This window comes from Phoxinus phoxinus (assembly GCF_949152265.1).
Source record: "Phoxinus phoxinus genome assembly, chromosome: 2".
Classification (NCBI taxonomy): Eukaryota; Metazoa; Chordata; class Actinopteri; order Cypriniformes; family Leuciscidae; genus Phoxinus; species Phoxinus phoxinus.
In genome coordinates, this window is record NC_136877.1 from 25,187,220 (window position 1) to 25,214,356 (window position 27,137).

Sequence of the window (27,137 nt, forward strand, 5' to 3'; positions counted from 1 at the left end):
AGTGACACATTCATCTGCTGTGTCGTCTCGCATTTGATGAATCTCACATTGCGATCTTCGCCTGCATAAGAGCAAACAATAACTCAAAGCTTGACGTTATGAGTACGACTGTTTTGAGCTTTTGTTTCTCTGACATCAGCCGTAAAGACTTCACTTGAAAGCGTCTTTCCCAGCAGGATTGTAGTTTGGGGGCGGAGACTCGCAGCAACATTACATTCTGCATCCAGAACTGTGAAATATGGACACTGCCATGAGAACAGTCGTGATCATTCGAGCTCGTTCAGCTCTATTTATTGCAGGATCCGAGCACAGCACAAAGGGAGGAATGGGATTGGAAATTGCGGAGAGGTGGATGTAGTGTCTGGGCTCTGGATCTAGGTCATACAAACGGCTGGAGTTTACGGTGACCGTTTTGTAACGAGGGTTGTTCTTTGTTGAGACATTGTTTTCTGCCAGGCAGTTTTCAGAGGACCAGCGGAACACTGTTTCAGACCCAAATCTGCTCTTGTATCTGGGCGGGACGTGGAGATAAAAGAGTTCAGCATGAGGAATAACGAGGCAGAGGGCTTTGATGGCGAGGCCTCCAACACCTCGATGATTTCAGGAGCCAATAGTCCGTATCAGCCGACCACCGAGCCCGTGCACTCCAGAAACGTGTTCAGGGCCATCAGGTGTGACCTGGACTATCTCAAATCACATTTCGGTATTTTAAAAGTTATCGAAGTGGTAAGTTTGAGTAGTCACAGGGTTTCTCCTTTCCATGAAAAACTTATGAGCCTAGAAAGTTTTGCATTACTGAACTTCAGCAAGGTGTATTGCAGAAGTCAGTCAGTTGTGACTTCCCGTGAGCAATATGATTTCATCAACAGAGCCATCGTTTATTTTTCTTTCTTTCTTTCTTTCTTTCTTTCTTTCTTTCTTTCTTTCTTTCTTTCTTTCTTTCTTTCTTTTTTTAATTTCTTTCTTTCTTTCTTTCAGATAGCATATCCCCCCCCCCCCCCCCCCCCCACATTTGATTTAATATTTCTTCTCTGATCACATTCTTCTCATGTAGCTCAATGATGCTGGGGAGACATATATATATATATATATATATATGTATATATAATCCTTTTTCTTCTCTCCACATATTTCAGTTACTCCTGATAACATTCTTCTTATATTGGATTAGTGTGAGGAGGGCAGATTTCCTCTTTTTGGGGATTTAAGGTTAAAATATTTCCTGTTGGATACATGCCGGCAGGCATCAAAATCTCTGGAATGCATCGCTGACAGAGGGGAATGATGCCTGGAGTCTGAATTAATTAACTTTCAGATTGCACTTTAGGTCCACTGGATTGGCAAAACACCCCAAAATCTATGGAGTCATCGTGGTCAGACAAAACAGAAATTCGCATAAGAGCTTACTGCCTGTGAACCTCTGCCAGATGTCGAAAAAGGAGTGGTAAGCGTAAGGAGAGAGAGAGAGAGAGAAATGACTCTCTGTTGTTCTGCTGGCTCAGCAAAAGCAAAGCATCTCAGATCAGGCCCTCATGGTGATGCACAGTTAAGAAACTGCATGCATGTGGGAAAACAGAGTGAAACTAAGGAACTAAGGAAGTCATTAGGTAAAACAAGGGCTTGTGTATTCTGCCAAAGGAAACGACCTGTGTGCCAAGTACAGAAGACAGTACTGTCTGCCTGAAGATTGCTTAATGAATCAAGTTTTCTGCTTTTATGTGCGCCTCAAATGACTCCACTGACAGATTGTAATCGGATTAAGTGATAAGGAAGCACATGTACTAGCTGACATAGTGGGCATGTGGAGTAGGCCTACATGCAAAACTTTTATCTTCATAAACACAATGAGTCGCTTTCTATCTATGCTGTTTTATGTGAACCCAGAAGCTTAATTTGCCTGTGGAGTTCAAATTACAGACAGGCACGGGTTGTATATAAAGCTCTGGTTATTGCTGACTTAAAAACAGCTTCTTCAACCTGTTTTGACTCTTATGAGAAAGACTGCATCCAATCAGAGATAAGCAAAAATATCGACCAAATAGTATAGGGATGGAAGTAAAAGTTGAAGAACAAGTCTCTAGTAGTTTGTTTGTTTTGTAATGCTCAGTGAAGGTCAAACTTCTCGTTCATGAGCTGTTTCTTTGCTCAGGTAGACAATATGATATGGGACGTTTCGTACATTAATGCAGCTTAGTGAGAGGGAATGAATTAAAATAAAAGACTGAACTAAAATCTAAACAGGATATGATTCAGAAAGTTCCCATATAACTTTTAAATCTTAACATTCCAGTGATATCCCTTGGGTTGTTTTGAGACGCGAACATAATATCTCAGACTTGTTTGAATATGTGATCAATCATTCCTCAAAACAGAGATTTAATGTATTACCCATTGCATTTGAGAGAGACTGTATCGAGCTCTGCTTTAGACTTTAGTTTTATTGTGTTCTTGCTTTTGTCACATTATTATGTTTTTGTGTGCGGCGACTCCTCAGGGCCTTGAATATGTCCTCATTCTGTCCTGCTAACAATCTGATTGCTATTAGGGTTGTTCGGAATTGTTTTGGGGTTAAAAGGAGCAGATTGAGCTGTAGCACAGGGTTTTTCACATGGCTGCATGTTTCCTGCTGCTGGCTTGCCAAGAATATTCAACCATGGCTGTTTCTCCATGCAGTGGCCAATGATTTACCTAAGGCCCCCGTGGGATAAGGATAAGGAGGAGACTTTTTGACTGTTTAATCTTTGTGAAAGGTTTTGTCCATCTGCAGATGTGGTTTTCTTGGCTAATATCAGTGAATCACCCATTCCATTCACAGAAGAACAAAAATAATCATTGGACTTATGCATTCAAATATAATCTGTTGGGCTTAAAAAATATAATCCTTAGTGGGCGTTTTTTAGGGGTTTACATAACGTGTTTTTGCAAATCTAGACAGAAAAGATTGTATGGGGTGCAAGCTGTCTAAGTAAAAGCATACTAATTAAAGCACTGCTGCTAAAAAAATACAATTTTAATATAAAGTACCGGTAAATAACTCTACAATAAAATAAGCATACTCTTGGTCAGTGAGGTTTTTTAATTTAAGGTTTTTGAAAGCCTCTAATGCTTACCAAGGCTGCATTTATTTGATCAATATAGTAAAACATTATTATTGCAGTTTAAAATGACTGTTTTCTATTTGAATATATTTTAAATGACTTATTCCTGTGATGCAAAGCATCATTACTCCAGTCTTCAGTGTCACATCCTTCAGAAATCAGTCTAATGTGCTGATATGCTGCTCAAGAAACATTATTATTATCAATGTTAAAAAGAATTGTGCTGCTTAATATTTTTGCGGAAACTTGGATACTTTTTTGTTCAGGATTCTTTTATGAATTGAAAGAAAAGCATTTATCTGAAATAGAAATCGTTATAATTGTTGCTATAAAAAGAAACGTACATTTCTTTACTGTCACACGCTTAATAAAAGTATTTAATTTGTTAATATTATTATTATTTTTTATATTGGCCCTAAACTTTTGAATGTTAGTATATAAGAAAAAATCTAGGTAGACTAGTTGACCTCACTTATCAATTAGTCAGTTGCTAACAGTCATCCCTAAATTAAACTCTTTTAAATGTCCTTTGGTAGAAATACTCTCCAACCTTTTGTTTTTATATGGCTTCCAGACTGTAGTTTCAGCCCTGAAGGGCAAAACTATTGACCTTTCCACTGTCTGTGCGAGTTCTGAGAATGAAGCCACAACACATGTATAAACCGCCAAGACTAGTCTTACAAGTTAGACATCAATTTTTTAAACTTTTTTTTTCATAAAAACGTAGATTGGTCTAATTTGATACCAGTAAGTACCAGAAAGTAAGACTGAATGCCCCTTGTTGAACTGCTAGTGGGTCATACTAAATCTTTAGACACTGTCTTAACATAATGGCTATGTTTAATTTAAATGCAACTGGCCCTGCAGGTATTTTCACCTTGTGTCATCCTGACGTGTGTACAATTATAGATGTTTTTGGAGCTGTCAAGTAGCATCATAAATGTGTAATTTTACCTTAAAGAATACAGAGGATACTCTATACATTACAGAGAGCTCTTTCATTATATTTACATTTTACTGTTTCTTATCAAAAAGCTCTCTGTAATGTACAGGGAGTTGATGGACTCACCAGATGCTTTGTGCCTGTGTACTTCTCCACTCGCTCTTGTGGAACTTACGTGATGTAGAGAGTTTGCTTTTCTGCGAACATCTCCAAGGTTAAGAAGCTTTGGAATAGTGGTTTAAATTTTGTGCAAGGAGCAATTCCCTTTAGGCGAGGAAAATACTGTTGGGTGGGAGCTGGAAGGCTCATTTCCGTTTAAGGAGGAGCTCTTGGAACACAATGCAAGCTGTCAGACCAACCCTCCCACCATTCATTTTCTGGGCACAACAGATGGCGCGTGTACAAACTGGGGATTTGACTCCATGTGGTCATTGCTACAAGGAACTTGCTGATTGCCTAAAGTAGGGAGGCTCTGAAAGACAGCATAAGGAGGAGGGTGGGGAGTGACATATAAACATTACTTTCTGTGCGCCTGACACCTGCTGCCTTGTGGGACACGGTCTGTGCTGCGTTTATCAAGATCAATGACCTCATCTCCAAATACACATCTTTAGCCTGTCTTTTTGATGGTGTGTGTGATGCTGGTTCTGCTGGCACTGTGACAGGAACGATGATATGAGCAGTCTTTATCTTTGGTACACACTTCCCTAATGTGATCAGTGCAAAAAGGCCGGATGAGATGAAGAAGGGTTTGTGTAAGTAGGGGAAGTGGTCAGTAGCATATCATTTTTAGAAGAAATCTACAGCTTGTGGCTGATGTAGCAAATTAGATGTGTTACCAACAGGGGGGTCTTAAAGTTATAGTTTACCCAAAAATGACTCTATATAAGAGAAGATATTAAACATTTGTTGGTTATTGACTTGATTCAAATTGGGTTGCACAAAAGAAAGTACGTTATAAAGGTTTAGAATGACATAAGGGTGTGCAAATGATGACAGCATTTTTATTTTTAGGTAAACTGTGCCTTTAAAGGGGTCATGACATGAGAAACCAAATTTGCCTTGATCTTTTGGTATATAAGAGGTCTTTGTACCATTAAAACGTCCTGCAAGTTTCATAGCTTAAGACGTCCTCCCCATTATAAACGAATCATTTATTTAATCAAGCTCTAAATACAGCTCGTTCTGGATCCATGGTAAGAAGTGACGTCACGGTACGAAGTGACGTACCAGCGTTTGCATATGACCGCCTCCAGCGCAAGACAGCTACGCTTTAAGCGCAAGGCAACTACGCTCACTTCGTATCGTTGTCGCGCCCGCGCGCCGCGCGCCTCACAAGTGTTCAGTCGACGGACAGCGAGTGGGTCTGCTCTGTGTACAGGGAGATTACGACGCCGCAGATGTGCTGTTCCTGGCTGTGGACAAACAACATCTTTGAATACGCTGCGAAAGATCCAGTCGTCAGGGAAAAATGGATGCACTTTATTTTTTGCGGACGTCTCAGTCACGGCAGTGTTAGTTTAAGCGTTTGTTCTATACATTTTAAGAATGACTGTTTTGAGCTTTGCCAGAAAACTGTTGCTCAAAGATAAGTCCGTGCCGTCTATTCTGGGCTCAACAACGACGACGCAAACTGTAAGTAATGTATTTAAAACTTTAAACTACCTTTTAAATACGCTGAAAGATCCAGTCGTCAGGGAAAAATGGATGCACTTTATTTTTTGCGGACGTCCCAGTCACGGCAGTGTTCTATACATTTGAAGGATGACTGTTTTGAGGAAAAAATCCCAATATGATGCTTGGCTTTGCCAGAAAACTGTTGCTCAAAGATAAGTCCGTGACGACTATTCTGGGCTCTACAACGACGACGCAAACTTACTTTTTACCATGGCTAATATAAACACATTTGTATAAGAGAATCTTGAAAATATGTCGCCTTTCTAGTAGGCCTACATGTGATAGAAAATTAAAAATGTTGCCTTTATCAATGCTGCATCTTCAAAGATGGCCTGTCTGTGCATGCATTTTTGTCCGTGGTACACCCTATCATTTCATTGGAATTAGTTAAATAATATAAACTGTTAGCAAATGAAGCTATAGGATAATTATGCAACAATAATCCGTTTTCAAGTGTCTCGGGTTAATTTTTTTTTATTAATTCAAAATAGTTTCACTTTCCATGTGGACACGGGCTGATCCAGTCTTCGTTGTTGTGGTGATGGTTCATTTTCCTCTGATTCCGGCTCAAACATAATAAGGTTTTATCATTGCAAGAGCCATCGCTTCGCATGCATCACCCGCTACTAAACAGTTACGCCGAATCCGCAAACGTTCTGGCTGGGGGCGTTAATAATTGATGCATAGGCACTGACGTTAGCCAATCATAACAGTGGGCGTTAACACTGAACTCTTAAAGGGGAAACACCCCCAAAACAGACTGTTTGACTCAGAGGATGAGAAACAGGGTGGGAAAAGGTCATAAATCACTACATTTTAAAAGTTTTTTGTAAAAAAAACTATAGTAATACTATAATTGCACCTAAGGGAACATAATAATAAAATAAAAAAAACCATGTCATGACCCCTTTAACAAGGCACCTAACCCCACCTTGAGTTTTAATGTTGGTTGCTTTGAATAAACGTTTCAGTCAGAATAAACCAACCAACTGGAAGGGGAAGAGAACTAGAAAGAGAATGCAAATCGAAATTTGATTCAGGGTTATTATGCCTTCACAAAGCTCCTTTTTGACTCAGAAGTTAAAATAAAACAATTCATAGCAATCACATTAACACATCATATTTTATTTTAAATTATATATACAGTATTTATATAATTATTTAAGCAAATGTTAAAGCTATAAGAAAATGTTTTATTTTGGGTGTTTGTGTAAAGAAAAGAGGAAACTCTTTTTGCATTGTAGATCAGGTGACTGCTCTGTTCAGGTCTCATACTGTATTTGCAGTCATGCTGGCTGATGCTTGACTCGATTTGCATTTCAAATGCACAGCATGAGCTTTAGAGAAAGAATACTGAATTTTGTTGAGTCTTATTTTCTTTATTGATTGACAAGTTGATTGAGAGTACATGACCATCAATATTTTAGTCCACAAATAAAAAACTTTTTGGTCCCACTCAAATGGGGCCCTCGGCCCTTTGCAGTTTTTCAAAGAGTTCAGACTTTGGTCATCTAAAGGCCAATTCACACCGCACAGACGAACACCAACAAAAAAGTTGGCAGTTGGATTTGGAATTGAATGAACAATAACTGTCATGTTCACACTGCCCCAACAACAGACACTAACAAACACTGATTGAACATGTTCAGTCCGGTGAAAACAAACCCCGATCAATGGCAACGGGGGTAACACACTGATCCGACAAAACCCAACAAACGTGTTTGTCTGTGCGGTGTGAATTGGCCTTAAAGCCATACTATGCAGTTTCCGTTTTTGTCAAACAGCGACCCCTAGAGTCGCTGTGGAGTACTTGTAGTTAACGTTACTGTCGTAAATACCACTCACCGTCTCTTTTCCTTGACTCTTCCAACCGCGCTTTCTTCGTTTTCTTCGTCGACTCTGCCATGATTCACGTCTGAAATGCATGCTAATGTCTTCAATAGAGACTGCTTCAATATGTTGTTGATGTATGTGACGTCGTCGTGCCATGAAGCAAGTCGTGATTCTTGTGAGATTTGCTGGTTTTGCCAGCAATGAATATCGGGATTATTCGCCCTACTACGAGTTCGTTTACCATCGAAATGACTTCGAAGCTGTTATATTAAGGTACAAAATAAAATCTTGCATAGTGTGCCTTTAATGCATTTAAACTGTTGAATAGCAGACCCAGCCATCAAGTTCATTCCATTTGGATCCAATTGGATACAGTGCCATGGTCCAGTGGATTGTTTTGCTTTTATTTCTCAGCATCAAGAGAGGCTAAATGTGTTGGCTGACTTTCACTGTCGTTCCATTAGCAAGCCTACATCCAGTTCTTTATTCATCACAGAAATCATTCATTTCATAGGGAGGTTTCCACATTGTACTTCCATAGATGTGTGCATCTTCTGCCGTATGACAACGTCCGGTCCAGGCCAGCTGGAAATGGCTCCCGTCTGGATGTTGGAATGTTTTGTGGCAGTGGTTCTGTCTCCCCTGTTGGAGCGCGCCAACCTGTAATCTGTCTGAGGTTTAATGCTGGAGAGTCAAGGCTGCATAACACCTAAATAGCATTTTAACCTCAGAATTCTTCCCGTGCTGTGGTCTACTGACAAATGCGGCAGGAAAACATTGGTGAACCCTCTGCGACTTCAGTAGGGTTCAACACACTCTGCAAGGCCCTGTTATGACCATGTGGAAAACGCATTACAAAGTAAGCGCTGAATGTAGATGAGTCATTTATTCCTTGAAAAAGCCTTTTGAGAAAAATACTTTCTTGTGGTTCTTCACTGCTCTTCACAAAGGACTACATTGTATTATATTGTGGTCTTAAATCAGAGATAAATCTGTATAGTTGTATCGTCTATGTCAACATCAGATGCTGGCTTTGATTTTCTGCTCGATAAAATGAAGCGAGTTGTTTACTGCTGGGACAAATGCTTGTTGTGTTGTTTTAAAATAATCGGTTTTCTCCTCTCCGTTGCAGGTCCTGGCTCTCATCTCTTTCATCTTTATTGAGACCGTAATGATGTGCTCGCCTTGTGCCGGCGTCTACCTCTTTGAGTTTGTCAGCTGCAGTGCCTTCGTTGTCACAGGCGTCTTGCTCCTCATCTTCAGCCTGAACCTGCACACCAAAGTGCCGCATCTCAACTGGAGTCTAACAGTATGTCGTTCTTATTACCTCAATGATTTCATTTCCACACAAAACTTCAAAATCCTTCACAACATTAGACTTTGAAAGGGATAGTTCGTCCCAAAAATTAAAATTCTGTAATTTATTCACCCTCATTTTGTTCCAAAACTGATTTTTGCATAGCCTAGCTTAGTATTATTTTATTTTATTTTGTATAATTTTAAGTCGCTATATGCTTTCTGTCATTTTCTGATGTGGAGAATTTGCTATAAAAACAAAACAAATTTTTTTTTTACAGTGCAACTATTTTTACTTGAACCCTTTTTTTAATGGCATAATATAGAGGGTTGTCCAATCCTGCTTCTGGAGGGCCACTGTCCTGCACAGTTTAACTCCAACCCCAATTATACACACCTGAACCAGCTAATCAAAGTCTTAGGGGCCATTTAAACAACACCGTTTTCAACTAAAAACGGAAAACTTTTATGCGGTTTGGCCTTTTGTTTACACGACAATGGCGTTTTGGTGGCCTGATGGTGGCAAGATTTGCACGTTTTCCATGCATAACACAGTGTTTTTAGTCGTTTTCACGGATACCTGTGAAAAGGGATTGTTTTGACAACGTTGTCGTCTGTTTGTGAAACAAGCAAAGGAAATACTTTTCCGGGGGTTTGTTTTGTAGATCGTTGTCGTGAAAACATACCCTTACTAGGCATACTATAAACTTCCAGGCAGATGTGTTGTGGCTACACTTTGTTTGCAGGACAGTGGCCCTCCAGGAGCAGGTTTGGACATCCCTGCAATGCATAATATTTTAAGAAGCGCATGTGATAATAGATAACGAGAAAGCATTAGTTATTTGTGGCATAAATTAAATAGGTTTTCTGTTGCCATGACATACTAGAAAAAAGCTGCTCTCTTGTGTCCAGTGCTGCTGAGGAGGCCATACACACGGGGTTCGTATTGCTCAGAATGGGAGCTTGTGTGCTCACAGCTCTCATTAAACCCGCTTCTAGCAAACATGAATGGCTGCTCTTGGGAGATGAATTTACTGATTCACTGAAAGATTAATAAGGCATGGTTCCCTTTGTCCCCCTGCCTATACACACACTCACACACAAAGCTCAGCATAATTGGACCTCAGTGCTGTGGATCTATTACAGAGCTTATGATGGAAAAGCCTGTAGAGTTTTATTTCCAGAGCTGTGCATGTACCAAGAAAAGTAACAGCAACTCGCATCCAACCATAACTATCTCATTGCATTATGGTATACGCAAGAATATGTGCTTAACCTCACACAGACAAGAAGAAAGTTCAAATTTCAAATTTCTGTTTTCTTTAATATTTCATTTGCCCACCTAGACATAAAGTAGATGGAGAAAGTTGAACCCTTGTTTGCAAACGGTTATTATTTATGCTTTTAACATAGCGATTTGGCTTCTCTTAAAGGGATAGTTCACTTTAAAATGAAAATTCTGTCACCATATACTGACCCTCAAGTTGTTTCAAACCTGTATGAATTTCTTTCTTCTGCTGAACACGAAGGAAGATATTTTGAAGAAAGTCAATAACCAAACAGTTAACTGGTCCCATTGACTTCCATAGTAGGAAAAAAAAAATATATGGAAGTCAATGGGACCAGTTAACTGTTTGGTTACAGACATTCTTTAAAATATCTTCCTTTGTGTACAGCAGAAGAAAGAAATTAATTTATAGCCTATGGTGAATAGGGATGGGAAATGATAAGAATTTAACGATTCCGATTCCATTATCGATATTGCTTATCGATCCGATTCCTTATCGATTCTCTTATCGATTCTTATTGGGGTGAGGAATTAAGTACAAATTTGTTTGTATTAACTCGCTTTAATATCTGATCAAATTGATAATTTTCACATTCATTGGTCCGGACAAAAAATAAAAATAAAACTGCCATTAATGTGCCATAAAAAAAAAAAAAACACAGACTGAAAACAGTTCAGGAAGAGCTTGTGCCTTTTGGAATATTAACAGTGCTCATTTGGATTAGGCTATTGAGTTACTAAAACAAACTTTGTCAAATAATACACAGGTTTTCTTCACATTTTGAACCTTTTTGTTTCCATTTGTTTCATTTCAAGATCTGATGTAGCCATTGCTGTTTTTACAGCTACAAAGCACTAAATGATATTCAGTCACATTATACACTCTTTTAACATTAAATAAAGCACATAAATAGTACCTGATATTATCATTGCCACACTTTGAGATTGTTGTTCCAGCGCGACGTCGCAGTAAAATAGGATCTGTTTCAAATAGAATCGTTGCGTTTCGCGGCTGGTTAAACTTTGATTAGCATGGAAAATTATACTTTTTATCACGTGTCGCACCGCCGCGTCGCATGTAGTTAGGACCATAGACATGTATAAAGGCTAGATGGCTTACCGGCGCTGAGAGCCAATGGGACCCGACGACGTCACACGGCGGCCATCTTAGGACAGGACCGCTCGTCCAGTTATAACATTAAAGTCTATTGTGCATGTAGTGCTGAAATAACTATATTTTGCTCAATTTTCAACCGATTTTCGGCTTGGTGTGTCATAAACGTCAGGGATGCCATGAAACACACAGCTACGCTGCAATGTTAAGCGTTTCTCAAAACGTGAAGCTACAATTTAAACATCGGCATCAGCACAAATCATAGCCACGTTAATAAGATTTGTAATAAACCAAACCGTTTGTAAATCCGTCAAGAATTCAGCAAGTTACGAGCATTTGTCACTCACCTTCCGTCCACAGCAGCAGGGAGCAGCAGCGCAGTCACCTGACCTAAGATGGCCGCCAAAGTGACGACACAGCTGACTCCGCCTTGAGCCATCTAGCCTTTATACATGTCTATGGTTAGGACGCGGTCAGAGCGCTTCTGCCTCTGCCATGTTTTCTCAGTGTTTGCTACATTCTGAACCAAAACAACGCAGCACATGTGTAACGTCGTGTCACATTTGAACGAGCGGAACCGATAAGCGGAATCGTTAAGCAGGCATGCTAACGGTTCCAAGGAATCGATTCACTGGGCTCCGGTTCTGAAGAAGAACCGGTTCTCGGTTCCCATCCCTAATGGTGAATGATATATATGTTGACACTGGATATTGCCCCACTGTTTATTTATCTTAAGCCCCATTCACACAGCACTTTGAACCCGGCAAATTGCCGGAACGCCTTCTGTGTGAACGCAAACACGACCCGGGTTTAATGCCGGGATCGATGCCGGGTTGGGGACCTAGTAACATTGCCGTGTTCAGACCCGGAACGCGCGCTGTGTGAACAAAAGCCAGGACAAATGCCGTAAGGGGTGTGTCGTAGTGATGATGCACGAGCCTTCGCAATGTGGTAGTTATCGTGCCACTCTGTTACTCTGTTAGAAGAAAGTTTGTGTTCGTCATCGATACAAGAAAGAACGAAAAGATGTCTGCAAACTGGACTGAAGCAGAGACCCGAGAGCTCCTTGCAATCCGCGCCGAAGCTGAGATCGTTCGTTCGCCACCTTATACGTCACATCATAACGTCACGCGTCTATCCGGGACATACCCGGGTTGTGTGTGAACGCGCTCTCTGATTCCGGCAAATCCCTGGCGGTGTGAATGAACCATTTTCAAACGAACCCGGGTCAAATCCCGGGTCACTTTATCCGTGTATTTTCCGGAATCTCTGTGTGAAAGGGGCTTAACTTTTCTTTTTTCATTTGACATTTCTTTTATCTTGGACTGGTAACATGTCTCCACAAGCTTTCATGCTTGTGTTTAAATCCCCCAATCAGAGCTTTAACCTCTTAAATGGATATTTTAGTGATCTCCATTGCGATATTCTGCTTAAATGAAGAAATGTAATAAAGCTAAACATGAATCTTGGCTATATTTTTATAGCGATTTGCGATTATGGTTGCTGAATAGATGCATTTACACAAACTTTGTTCTACAATACAAACTTTGTTCTACAATACAAAGTCTTTTTTGTTGTTTTAATAGTATTAATTCTAAATAATTCCAAAATATGTGAACGTTTTTCTATGAATGAAATTGTTTTAGCTTTTGTCAGAAGCTTCTCATGGTTTTACCAGTTTTCATAATGTAGGGAGTGGGTTAATGTATATAATTATGATAAATCAGGAAACTAGCTGAGGTAAAATAAACTGTTGTGAGCATGAATATGAGCTGATGTTCTCTTAACTGTTTACTCAACTGAGAACAATCATCTTTAATAATCGCAATTATAATTTTTGAGCAAAATAATCATGATTATCAGTTTAACCATTTATTGTGGAGCCCTAATTTAACCAAGTATACATGTAAAAACATTTGGTTACATTTTGATTTAGGACATTTTGATTTTCTCTGTCTCAATTCTTTGACATGTTGCTTGTTTTGGCACTTATTTTAGTTTTATTTACAGTGGAGAAATGAGAGGAAATGGTGGGGGGTAAAAGATGGAATGAGATCAGGAAATGTTGAGAGTCGGATTGTGTTGGTTTTGGGGGAGATTTTAAACAGGGTTTCGGAGATGTCCAGTCGAGATGTCCATGTGAGTGTGTACGCTCTTGCTCATTGAGTTGGGGTTTTCTTGGTATTGCCATGGCTCATTGGAAGAACTGTGATCTTTATGACCATTTCAGCTGTGGTTGGGCTTTGGAGGTTTTGATCCGGCCAGGCAAACCCCATGGGCCCAGGCCTCTCATTTGTTCTGGAATGGATGCACTTGGGACAGGGGTTTGTTCAGCAACAGCCTTGCTCTCCTGCCCTCCTTCATGTTTGTATCTCTGGCTTTCGTAACTTCACCACTGCTGTGCTTCAGGAACTTTCACATAACACAGCGCTAAAAGTAAACGGTACTTTTTGGTCCTATAATTGTGGTCTCAGAAGAGTTTTTCTTTTTCTTTTTCATTTTGAGATAAAATCCTTCCAAACCCAGCAGCAATTAAACTTCCCCCTATAAAGAGCCGAACTGTGGTGGACGTTTTAGGTCTTAAAATCTTTTTGCGCTGAATCTGTTCATGTCGACTAACGTCGATTTAGTTTAGATGGCAGCAGATCGGAGCATAAACACAAAGCTAGCTGGTAGTTTCTTGTGGCAGTTGGTTCCAGAGGGGCGGTTGTGTGGGACGGTTCGTCTATTGTACGGCACCCCCTACTCCCGCTGAGTGCTTTGATGGTGTGATTCAGTGCCAGCCTCAAAGGGGGCTGGCATGGTGACTGACATTATTGAAAGTGATAGGTCAGTAGAATGAGCGCATTCAGCTCGCGGTGGTACGCTGGCACAATTGTACCAATTCACAAACCTTCTCTAACCGCACACATACATACTATACACAGAAAAGCACAGCCAGTAGTCACTGAACACAACTAGAAATAGATGGTGCATTTTAACAGGAGAGGAGGAGAGATTTGACTTTGTGAGGTGACAGGATAATGATTGGTTTTACATTGTGTGCTTTAATGGAATGACCTCTTTGAGACTTGAGAGTGACATTGCAGTAAACCTATGATTATGTGTCATTACTGAATATGAGCTACAGGCCGATTGGGAGAGGGTAAAGATGCATTAAAGATGTGTCATTTGGAAATCTGACTCATTAAGATCATCATAAATTATTATTCAACTAAGTATGGCTGCACTCGAAAAGCTGAAAAGGGATGCCTCCGCAGGCAGCATATGGGAGGCAGGGAGGCAACATGGCACGTCCGAAATAATCGCATGATCGTGTCATATCCTGTCTACTGAGATGGATTCATCTGATAGATTTTAGAAGGCAGCACTGATGTATCCTTCACTGCCTATGATATCACACTATCTGGTGCATTAGATTCAGTAACAGTGCGGCTAAAAAACAACAACTGGCATCTGCAAGTTGCTGTGGTTGGTCAGCTTGTGTATACATGTATGTTTTTGACCATCTTTTTCCACTTTCAATGTCTTTTTTTTAGTTTTGTTGTAATTAAATATTTGCTTAGTTATCACCAAAGCTCTCTCTATTTTGTTGCTCTGTTAAACCATTATGCTGTCTCGGAAGTCTCTGCGAAATCAGTTTTGAGAGGTACCTTTGGGTGCAAACTCTGCCTGCAAATCCATTGTCTGATAGGGCAGCTGTGCAGGCTTTCGGAAGCAGATGTAGATGTAATATTCTTTCTTTCTTATTTTGTATCATATTCTTGTATTATCAGGATGATTTCCAAGATGATTTTCTACTGCCTTTTATAGTGGTGGAAACTACTTGTATAAGGAGCATCAAGGATCCAGATCAAGGACAATGGTTAATTTAGCATCATGCTGTCTTTCCACTCACAGAGCATCAGACGTCGATCGGATCACAAGTACTGTAGACGAGGCAGACACATACCCGTTTACACCTGGTATTTAAATCTCTTTTGTCCACTTTCAATCATTTCTGTCCTGATTTCTTCGAGGGGAGGGTCCATGGGCGGGTAAATGTATGTGATTTTTCAGATCTTTTGATCTAATGAACTAAATAATCTTGGCGAAAATGGCGGAAAAACGGATCACGCCGAACTCTTTGCGTGCGTGTTAGAAATCAGGAATGGTGAGAGAACATTGTGCTTGGTAATTTTTTTTTTTCAAACCAAACTTGGATCTCCAGCCAACAAAGTTTGAATCCCGTCTGGCTTGCCCGCTTCCCATAATGTTTACGCATTAGGCGGTCTTTTGTGGTTGTTCGAACATATGCGTTTTCGACTACACCTGGAAGTGGTTGAAAGTGGACAAGGTCAAAATGTTTTAGACCCCATTTAACACCTGTTTTTAGCGTCATCCACTTGTGATCCGATTGACTAAAATGTATCCAAATGTATCCAACTGTATCCAACTTACCAGGTGTAAACAGGGCCAGAGAGGCCCAGCACACCAAAGGAAGGTCCAGGAAAAGCTTTTAGCAGCTTCATTTAAAGCTTAAATCTCACCACCGAGGCAGATGAAGAGATATGACTGAAACTTTAGGATTCAGGTTATATTGCCCTGCAAACTTGGAATGGATTTTTTTTTCTTCACATTTCCAAGATCTATGGGCCTTCTGTTGCCTAAAGCAGTGTGTAACTCAGTATTAACGCACCACTGAGAATATTTGGCACAGGCCGTATACGGCGCAGAAGCTCAGCTAAGACCCCGCCTAATTCTCTGTTTCTTACACACATATGCATGCATGTTTTTACATTGATTTTCTGCCTGAGTATGGCTCTTGTGCATCAATAACTTTTTTTGGCAACAGCTTGCTGAATGCTCTCTCCACAATTAACACACTCTAATGGGTATAGACCATGTGAAGTCTTTTTTGAAGGTGATGCTGCCCAAGTGTACACTACCTACTCTTTAAAAGTTTGGGGTCAGTTAGATTTTGTTATGTTTTTAAAACAAGTTTAAATGCTCACTGAGGCTGTATTTATTTGATAAAAAAAGATAATATTGTCAAATATTATTACTATTTAAAACGACTTTATTCTATTTGAATATATTTTAATTCAAATATAATTCATCCCTGTGATGGCAAAGCTGAATTTTCAGCATCATTACTCCAGTCTTCAGTGTCACATTATCCTTCAGAAATCGATCTAATATGCTGATTTGATGTTGTCATGAAATATTTTTTAAACCTTTGTACTGCTTAATATTTTTGTGGAAAACTTTTGTTACATGATAAAAGCATTTACTGTAAATTTAAATTCTATGCATCCTCGCTCAAAAGTATTAATTTCTTCTGAAAAATTCCTTTGTCGACAACTTGGAGGGCCGCAGTGGCTGTTAAATACATTAGAGATGTGAACCCAGTGTGAACACTACATTTCCCAGTTTTAGTCCCCTCCTGAGGCCAGTTTGCCTTCTCTACATGCAGTCCGCCAGTACACACACATACACAGTCATGAGAGTGCATTTCAAGGGCACTTATGACTGCTTTTGTTTGTGTACAATTTCATATTTCCTGAATTAACTGGTGGTTGAGTATGATTTCACTTTTCTAACTTTAGTTAGTGTGAAATGTTGCTGTTTGAGCATAAACAACATCTGCAAAGTTACAATGCTCAAAGTTCAAAGCAAAGGAAGATACGGTATATGCTTTTAAAGCAAATAACTACAACAAACGGCTGGTATGGACTACACGACATTCCTCCTGGGTTAGTGACATCACCAACCCTAAAATGTACATAAACCCCGCCCCCGGGAACACGCAGTCCATGTTGAGAAGAGGAAAAGTTGTTGTTCAAGAGTACATTTGTGAGTCAGCTCAAACTTTAGTATCCATCTTTTCACATGCAATAGAAAGTCACTCTGTGTGCATCTCACAACAGTTCCTATACGAGCGATTTATAGATTATCATGACAGAATATCCTAATTGAAGATAGTTAACTCCACATCAGCAACATAAATTCATCAACTAACCATTCAGAGACGTCCTGTTGCATTATATGTGTTGTCACTTCTTCTTGAGTCTCTCCATCTTTGTCTGACTCTGTTTTAACACTAAAGGCAGAACAGCTTCTGTCATTTTAGTGTCTGCGTGAGGTAATCACAGTTGCTAACACACACAAGCTCTTGAAACCCCGCCCTCTGCTGCAGCTCATTTGCATTTAAAGGGCCAGGCACAAAACGTTGCGTTTTTGCAAACCCTTAAAAAGTGACAACTTTAACATGCTATATAAAAAATATCTGTGGGGTATTTTGTGCTAAAACTTCACACACAGACTGGGGACATCATATATTTATTTTACAATAAATCTTGTGAAAAGGGCATTTTACCCCTTTAAAGGAGCATTTCACCCGTGGGAACATTAATCTTTATTGAAAGTGGGTCATATATGTAGTCGAAATGTAAAATAATTTTCGAATTTGGTGCCTTCTTGCCCGAGAAAAGACAGAAAGTAACTTTAGGGCGCGTTTGTATGAAATACAACAACTCATCCAACAATGCACCACATTGCAAAGCTCCGCAAGCCACTCCGACTAATCCAGAACGGCGCGTATGAGGTATCCGTCTATCAGAGAAATCACTCTTCCGTCTACAAAGCTAGCTAACCACCAGAGCTTGAAATTAATTTCACACAAACATTAAAGTTAGTTTGCGAACTCATTAGTGAATTACTCCTCGATTGTATTTCTTTCGAAATGGTGAAATATCGCATGGTACCATGATGTTCAGTCAGAACATATGCGGTGCGGAACTATGATGGTTCACAACACAAACGTCCGTGTCCTCGTCTGATTCAGAGATTTCGTCCAGGAGAAATTGGCATCGTTGAAATTATTTGCAGCAGACGGACTCTATCTCTGTGTCCGTATGCGCACAGGCACCACCAGTCCGCCCCAGCTCGAGCCAGTCCGCGCTTCTCGTCCGCCGGCGCCTCCTGTTCCTCCATCAGCCTCAACTACTCGTCGCTATATTGCGGCTCGTACAGATTGCCACGAACATCTGTTACAAACTTTCAAAACAAACGAGCAACAAACTTTCAAAATCCTCTTCTTCCATATCATGTGTAGTTCCTTCAGCCATTCTCGTAAATTCCCATCTGACTCCATAACCACTTGTTAGCTTAGCTTGATCGCTTCCAAACAAGACGGATATTTATTTTAGTTTCTATAAGTTTAGTCCCACCCCCTGGAATAATGAGGAGCTAGTGTTTGTAGTCTCATACACTATTCAATGAAATGTGACTTGCTGAAAAAATGACAATTTTTACAATTTTCCATTATAAGCAGGAAGTGAAACACTTAAATCCTTATTTCTCCCATCTCAGGGAAAAATAAAGGAAAAAACCACGACCATTATATATGACTGGTTTTCTAACAATACAAAGCTTAATGCAAGTGGGTGAAGTGTCCATTTAAACATTACATGTAAACCTTCATGATTATATTTATGACGCTGTTGTGCTGTATGTGGACTTAGTACTTTAGTTTAACCTCAGGCATATGCTTTGTGTTCTTACACTTAGAATATTTTAAAACACTTCAGCAGTTTTTCACATTATGTGTGTTTCAGAGTTTGGTTTGGCTTGCATTTGATCCATCTGTTGAAGTATGTGTGAAGGCAAAGGCTGGCTTGGCATGTGTTTGAACGATTGAGACCGTATCCTGGTTTTGGCATATTGAATGTTAGTGTGCTATATTGCGTGTGAGACGGGCATGGTTTCGCTTGAGTGTGTGTGGATGAGAGAGAATCATGTGAGACTCCCATCATGCATTTTGTCACATGGGTGGTCATGCCTAAGTCACGCTGGAGTGCTTATTGAATGCACACAGACAAACCACCCAGCTCCTCTCAAAGTGTGTATTTATGCAGATTTTAAGGATAAAGAGAGAGAAACGGAGACTTTAATGTTCTGCAGTGTGGGAAATCTGGATGTTACCTTATTGCTTAAGGCTTGACTTTTTTTTCCTGCTAGCCCAGTCAAATCAGTTCATATATTTACTATCAATATACGTACATGGTCACACTTTATAATAGGTGTCTTTAACTAACATGTAGTTATTTTTGATGTAAGTACAATGTACTTATTGTGTTTAAGTTGTATTGTACAACATTTTTGCTGCTATTGAGGTGGGATACGGGTAAGGTTAGGATAGGTTTAGTGGTATTAAGGGTGGGCTGAAAGGGAAGGGAAGGCTCAGTGTAATTACAGCTGTAATTACAGAAATTAATGACAGATGTAATTACATTCAGATAATTATAATAAGTATAAGTACAATATAAAAATATGTATGTACATAATAAGTGCATTGTATCAAATTATTATTTTAAATGTTAGTAGTTACAGACACCTAATCTAAAGTGGGATGTTAAAAATAACCAATTGTATATTAATTATAATATATTAATATAATAATTTTTAACAAAATGCTAAGTTTTATGATTTAAAAAAGTTTATAATGTTAGTAGTTAAAGACACCTAATCTAAAGTGGGATGTTAAAAATAACCAATGGTATATTAATTATAATATATTAATATAATAATTTTTAACAAAATGCTAAGTTTTATGATTAAAAAAAGTTTATATTATATGAAACATTTATATTTTCAACTCATTCTTAATGATGCATCAAAAATTATGAATTATTTTTGCAATTTCTAGCTTATCTTAGTGCAAAAGTTTAATTCGCAACAACAGCGTTCAATACATCACAGACAACCCTTAATTTTCCTAAGAAATAAAAACATGCACAAGATCAACAAATATAAGACAAATGTAGTGAACGCAGCACAGTTAAAACATTCTTTCACATTGAGAGGTTGAACCCTAGTCAGTGATCACATAGTGCATCCCCTTCCTCATCCAGCAGATTCACTGGCCACAAGCGTCTTACTGCATGTACAACTGGAGAAGACATGTCAACCGAGGCTCGAGGTGCATCGGCCTGGGATGTGAAATTTGAGGTGCCAGCCAGTGAGGTTCAGTTTGTGATGTGCTTTGAAGGGCTTGTTACATTTCACCCCCCACAGAGCCAAAACCCACGTCTATTCCAGACTCTGAACGCTCAGCAGAGTCAATAGAGTATGATTTGGCCTCTTCTCAGAAACGTTCCTCTCATTCTCACTCTCTCCTGGTAACTTTGACTCTAATTTGTGAAAGTATTAAAACTAAATTGACGTTATCGTTGCAAAGTGGTGGGTGGATTAATTGAGGGAAAACTGTAATAGCAATAAACAACATTGGAAAGAGACTCGCATACCTCCACCAATGCCCATCCGTCACTTCATAACTGCATGACTGTAAATGAATGACTTTATGGCCCAAATAAAAGGTACTCATGTGTTTTTGTGATCTAACACAATTGTGCAGATAGCAAATAGGTTGCACACAGCTATATTTACACAAGTCTTTGCATGTGGTAGTACCAGGGGTTATGAGTTATGTTTTTTTTAGTTATCATGAAAATAACAGTTACTATTGATAGACCTGAACTGGTTTCTGAATGATATCCCTAAATGGTAAGTTCACCCCTAAAATGAAAATTATGTTATTAATTGCTTGCCCTTATGTCCTTCCAAACCCGTAAGACTTTCGTTCATCTTCGGAAGACAAAATTATTATCTTTTTGATGAAATCTGAATAGTCGTTTAATAGTTGGTGCTTTTGGCTCCCCCTGCCTGTCAAACTGCATCACTGCAGTCAGCATGACCACACCTCACTGCCAGCTCTTCTCTTTTCACTCTTTGGTCATTAAAATAGTTTTCTGGAGTACCATATAACTCCAAACTTGTGAATGTGTAAATGTTGATATGACCTCTTTTTTTTTTTTTTCATGAACTAACATCCATGGCCACATACACACTACAGATACATATAGTTTCCCTTTTCTTTACACAAATAATTTATTATTTGTATGAGATGTCTCTTTTCTACTGGATCACAGCAATTAAAGTTTATATTATTTGTCAATTTCGACACCAGTCCCACATTTAAATGTGGTTGTCATCCTAAAACTTTGCAGTGTATACAGGCCTGTGTCCTAACAGATCAGAGATTATTTTGAATATGAGAAGTGCACATTTGAATGTGTTTGTTTTTTCAGTCTATATCAAATGATTCTTTAGAAATCAATCTAATGTACTGATTTGAATCCTGACACTCACATGAGACCACAGCAATAGCAAACTACGATGATCCAATCAATTCCTGATGGACAAAAATCAACCAAGTCCCACCCTACAATTTTTTTCTTGTTCGAGAAGCTGTTTCACTTGGATATATTTATGACACAACAGGGAAGAAAAAGACCGTTACAACTTGCGTTTTTATTCACATTCTCTTTCTCTTTTGCAGGATCTTATCAACACTGCCTCCAGCACCTTGTTCTTCTTTCTGGCTTCAGTGGTTTTGGCAGCCCTCAACCATCAATCTGGAGCAGAGATTGCAGCTGTGGTACCTATCAAGCTTACTCAGCTCTTTATTTCATGAAGCCTGTCCCTGTGGTTGTGGTTGAATTCTAATGTTTAGTCATTTCTAAGGTATTTTAAGTGGGCCCTAATCTGTCAGGGCTCTGCTGCCCTCATGTGGCTGAAATGGAGCACATAGTCGTTCCCTGAGAGAGTCCTGGACAGGCAGACAGCGGGGAGTTTTGAGAAGTCATAGTCAGCCATGATCCATCTGAGTGATTCACATAGTTTGCTTTGCTTCTTTGATTTTTTAACACCGAAAACCTCTCTGCTTCATCTTTTCCTGTTTCTCCATCCCACTTCTCTTTTCACTCACAGTTTTGTTCTTCTCACATGTTGTTTCTATCTCAGAATTGAGACTGTCAAGTTTTAACCCGTTACTAGATTCACAGAAGACACATCACTTTTGTTTATTAAAGCAATAAGCCCCGCGAAGCCGTGTTTTACAGTGGATTTAGAACAGCTAAGGGGCGTTGTTAGGCACGACGCGGAGCGTTTTATAAAACGGTTACTCCATAAAAATATTCATTTTAGTATTTATTTTATTCATAAAATAAACACCAGCAACAAAAAATATAACGTTATTGATACATTTATTCCTCCGCCAAGGATGTAGTTGCAAAGAGGTTGCTAAAGCAACACATGCAGCAACAAAAGAATCACAAACAGCAGTTGCGCAGTAATACTAATGTAATGCGGTCACAGGTGTATGTTTGTTGAGTAATTTACAGCGGCTTCGATTGCGGCTCAACCAATCAGAATCAAGGACTGGAACTATCTATTTTATAAAATATATATTTGACAATTTGAGCTAATTTTATTGTTTTTAGCTGTCAGTAAAAGTGAAGCACTCTCAGCTCTGTGTCAATTCCACAGAATGTATGGAAGCCTTTTTCCTGAGGTCAGAGAAAACAAGATAACTGTGAGATAAAGTTTAAAATAAGAAAAAATATAAAGTCACAGTTACCTTTTTCTTTTCTTTTTTACTTTGAGGCAGAAAAAGACTTCCATAAGAATTTAATCGATTTTGAATTTCTTTGAATTCCCAAAGAGAATGCTAAAAAAGGGTTTGCACATTACATTATCTTAGAATTGAAGCTGACAAACTAACTAAATTTAGTTTGTGTGTTTTGGTCGAGGCTGCTGACCTCTTGTGTCTGTGAAGAGGTTTGTTGTAGATGCTCAGTGAGGAGAAGTAGATGATTCCCAATATTGTAACAGGATCAGGTTCTTTTACTCAGATCCTGACCTTTATGATTGTAGACAATTCACGAATGACCTGAGCTCAGCACAATATCCACCAACACCCCAGAAGTCAAAGGCTGGGGATTTGTGCTGAGTGTTTTATGATACAGATGTTCTCAGTGGGAAACCACTTTAACACCCGGGGATTTTTCTGAACCACAGGGCACGGCAAATTCCTTCGGCTCTCACAGCCGAGAGAGAATTTAGCATATTATGGTAGAAGAGTATAGATTTGGGGCCAATCCCAATTCTACCCCTTACCCCTTCACTTACCCCTTCCCCTCTGTTTTGCTCGTGCACGTGGAGGGGTAGGGCTGTCTCGATTCTCTTTTGGTTGGAGGGGAAGGGCTAGGGGGAAGGGCCAGATAGCCCTTCAAACGAAGATTTTTCGGGACCACACTTCAAACGAAGGGGTATGAGAAGTGTCACTGCATACACCGGCTACAGACGCAAAATGGCTGCCCAAGCAAAAAATTAGACCATAAATGTAAGAATTGTTGACTTTAATAAGTATTTTAACGACAAATAATGATTTGCTTTATGTTCCATTCAATCTTGTGTTCATATTTAGGGTCAGTTCCTTCAAAGAAACGTTTGTAAAAAAATCTCTTCTCCCCCGAACAAAGCACACAAGCTATTAGTACGTTCAAGTCATCTCGTAAAGATCGTATTTATGAGCTGAACGCACATGAACGCCACACAATGTGGTATTTCACACAGTTTCACACAGTAAATAAATAAATAGGTCAAAATAGGACAAACATAGGTCTGTACCTCCAACGTGTTAATACAACACCACAGAAAACAAGTCCTGTGCATCTTGGAAGTTTGTGATAAACATCGGCGCATCTCCTGTGACGTAGGCGACGACGTATAATGACGTGTAACGGTGTAGTAGTGGTGTCCCATTTCTTAGGGGAATATTTTCACCCCTACGCCTTGCCACTCTGTTTCAAAGGTCAAGGGGAAGGGGAAGGCGAAGGGTTAGGGGTAGACGAAGGGGAAAGGGGTAGAATTGGGATTGGGCCTTGATGTTATATTTAGCCTACTGTGACATTCCAAAAATGCTTAGGCCTATTCTGTAATTATTTACTCACCCTCATGTCGTTCCAAATCTATAAGACTTTGGTTAATCTTTGAAACACAAATAAAGTTGTTTTTAATGAAACATAAGTGTGGTCATAAAGGCATCGTAAAATGTGAATGTGAATCTAGGGGTTTAATCCAAGTCTTGAGAAGAGATACAATTGCTTTATATAATGATCAGATTTAATGTTGGCTTTCATTTACATCTAAACATCAATCGACACACATACATAGGACACAACACATGTGGTAAACACGTGCAATGTAAAGAATGATATGATCAATAGGTAATGACGACATATATTTTTACATTGCTTTAACATCAAAATAAGTTAAGCAATTTTGAACTGTTTTTACAAGTTATACAAGATACAACATTTTTTTTTAAGTCAGTTTAATGTAATTTAAGTTGAAATGACACACATCCAATTTGATTGTACTTAATTTGTGTCAGCAACATTTTTTTACAGTGTGTGTGCATCACATGCATGTCGTACGCTTGAACAAACATCACTGGTTCTCATGCATCAAGCACACTTCCGTTTACCAAATGTGATGTGCCCTATGTAGTATGGGTTTCGTTTTATAACCGTTTTTGGATCTTTTCAAAGTCTTAAGAGCGTGGAACGACATGAGGGTCAGTAAAGGGTGACGGAATTTTCATTTTTGGGTGAACTATCCCTTTAAAGCTCATAGTTTAAAGCTGAAATCATCGACCTCCAGCCCTCTTTCAGTTTTTTGTGTGTGTTTCCTCCAGGTTTTTGGGTTTCTGGTGATGGGAGTATATGGCGTGAACACGTATCTGGCGGTACGGAGATGGCGTCTCGGGGACTCACGAGACGGACCCCTGCAGACCAGCGAGTACATCCGTGCGCGCACAGCCTCGCGGGGAGAGGTGGAGTCACGGCCTGAACTACAGTAAACTACAGATAGAGACTGAGACGAGCAAAGCCCCGTCTGCATTCCTGTCACAGTGTGTTCTTCTGTGTATCCTCGTGACGGCGGGCAGTTAGGATGAGCGCTTACAAACAAACACGTTGTGTGAACAGTCTGAAGTGGAACAAACTTCTGGCATCTTCATTACCATCAAGCCTCAGGCCGTCGTCATCTGACTGTATTCTTCAATCTTTCCACTAATTAAGGGCTTTACCTTACCGTGATCTGGATGAATATTGACAGAAACTCACTTCACCGTGCTCCTAAACTTCTCCCTGCAGAGAGCCTGAACGGTTTTAATAATGCCTGCAATAAACCACTTGAAGCCCCTTCTATTTAGCTCCATTCCCAGTCGGCTAATATGAAAGGATCGCAACGGTTTCTAAAATGTGTCTTATCAAAGATCAACTGATTTAAGTGATCTGAAGTGGAATGCGAATTTGTGAGAAGGTTTATGAACAAAAAAAGATGGCTTTTTTCGCTCTGCTATTCTGAGAAAACTGCAGTTGGATTGGGCCGTTTTTCTGTAGAGACGAGGTTAGATGTTAGGAGCACCAGTATTTATTTTAATGTTAAATATTTTTTTAATACCACAGCTTTGGTAGCTACATTGTACCAAATGTAGTATTTCACCTCGTGAATGTGACCCTGCGTTAAAACCGACAACAACAGCTTTCAAATTGTGTGTGTGTGGGTGAGGGGGAGTGTGAGTTTAATGAAACTTTTTAGATACTTCCGATTTTTAGATACTAAATCTTGTGTGCATAATCTATTGTTTTTGTTCTTTGTGGTTGTTTCTGTACTCCACTGTGCACTCAACCCTGTCCAGTTATCTGTATATATCGATTTAATTAGTTTTTGAAGAAGGTGTATATATTATGTAGCTGTGTGTATAATATGACATTCATGAAGGGTTTCTGTTTGTATGAATTATTATGACTGACACTAACAGACTGTATTTGAAGGAACAAGTGCACTGCAGTACATATGAATGCATTTGCTAAACTGTGTATCTTTTTTCTGTGTGCCTTAATCGTAGAGGCTTGACTATTCAAAACACTCAAACTCCTGGACACTAATGTTATGACAACATAGCAGAATAACAGCTTAAGTGGATGTGAAATTTGATGAACTGATCCCTGGTATGAAGATCTGTTTTTCTAATGTGCTTTATTGATCCTCTAATGGGTCTTTTTTAAAAGAGTGTCATGAAACGACATTGTGGGGGGAATGAAATGTATGTTTTACAACAGATTTTAAGGTGTAGTGCAATTGTATGATTTTTTTGCCCCTAAAAAATGATCGTTCGTAATATTCAATTATAGTCATACTTATGTCTTACTATCTTAAGTTCTTCAGTGAAGTCACTTTTATGTTTTGGAATAAGATCATGTTGAAATGAAGTAATTTTGAGGTGTAGGCTCACATTATAGAGATAGAAAAACACTGTGGACTTGAAAATGTTGAAAGACAATCACAAGAATGATTTACGTCTTAATGGACTCTGGCACTCTGCATTAAAGTGCTAAAGTCACATTTTTTCCTATTTTGAAAGCAATACCGTCTGTGTGCTTAATATGCTTTAATAATGTGTAAAAGCTTTCACTGTGCTTTGACTATGCTAAACTTCTTATTGGAAGATTTTAGCATCTAAACAACTCCTGATTTTGACCATATGGTTTGGACTGTATTTTCAACTCATAAATCATTGAAGTATTCCAAAAGGAACTATGTTGACATTTTGAGGGACTCAAATTTTGATAATGATTGTACTGTTTCTTGTTGACATTTCCCGTATTCAAGAAAGCAATGTTTTAATCATGTAACAGTGCTATAAATTTGTATTTTTGTATTTATAGAGTTGTGCATAGACTTACAAAATGCTAATTGTTTTAAAATATTTGTGATGGCAATCTTTTCATCAAATAAATGGATTTGGATGGACTGTTGATCTATAAATGGAAAAAAAGCCTTACGGTACACAGCATTTATATAGAATCCACTGCATTTAAAGACCCCCTGTGGTGAAAATCTAATTTTAATGTTGTTTATATCTATATGGTTTTTAATATGCTTTAAGACAAACCATGTGAAAATTCATGTGTCAACAGCATTGCTGAATATTTT

General features: G+C 39.1%; 1 protein-coding gene across 1 annotated transcript; it reads left to right on the plus strand.

Annotated features, from left to right (window-relative positions):
- cmtm4 (CKLF-like MARVEL transmembrane domain containing 4) lies at window positions 1–26,955 on the plus strand. Its single transcript, XM_079597425.1, has 4 exons — window positions 1–726; window positions 8,684–8,860; window positions 21,631–21,729; window positions 24,832–26,955. The coding sequence occupies exons 1-4, from the start codon at window positions 544–546 to the stop codon at window positions 24,994–24,996; spliced, it is 624 nt and encodes a 207-aa protein (XP_079453551.1). The 5' UTR covers window positions 1–543; the 3' UTR covers window positions 24,997–26,955.
- The last annotated feature ends 182 nt before the right edge of the window (window positions 26,956–27,137 follow it).

What these genes read in the sequence shown, in the direction of transcription:
- cmtm4 (XM_079597425.1), top strand. Translation starts at nt 544, where the DNA reads ATGAGGAATAACGAGGCAGAGGGCTTTGATGGCGAGGCCTCCAACACC. An exon ending in ATCTCAACTGGAGTCTAACA is followed by an intron (nt 8,861 to 21,630) that starts GTATGTCGTTCT and finishes TCTCTTTTGCAG; the next exon opens with GATCTTATCAACACTGCCTC. An exon ending in GAGCAGAGATTGCAGCTGTG is followed by an intron (nt 21,730 to 24,831) that starts GTACCTATCAAG and finishes TGTTTCCTCCAG; the next exon opens with GTTTTTGGGTTTCTGGTGAT.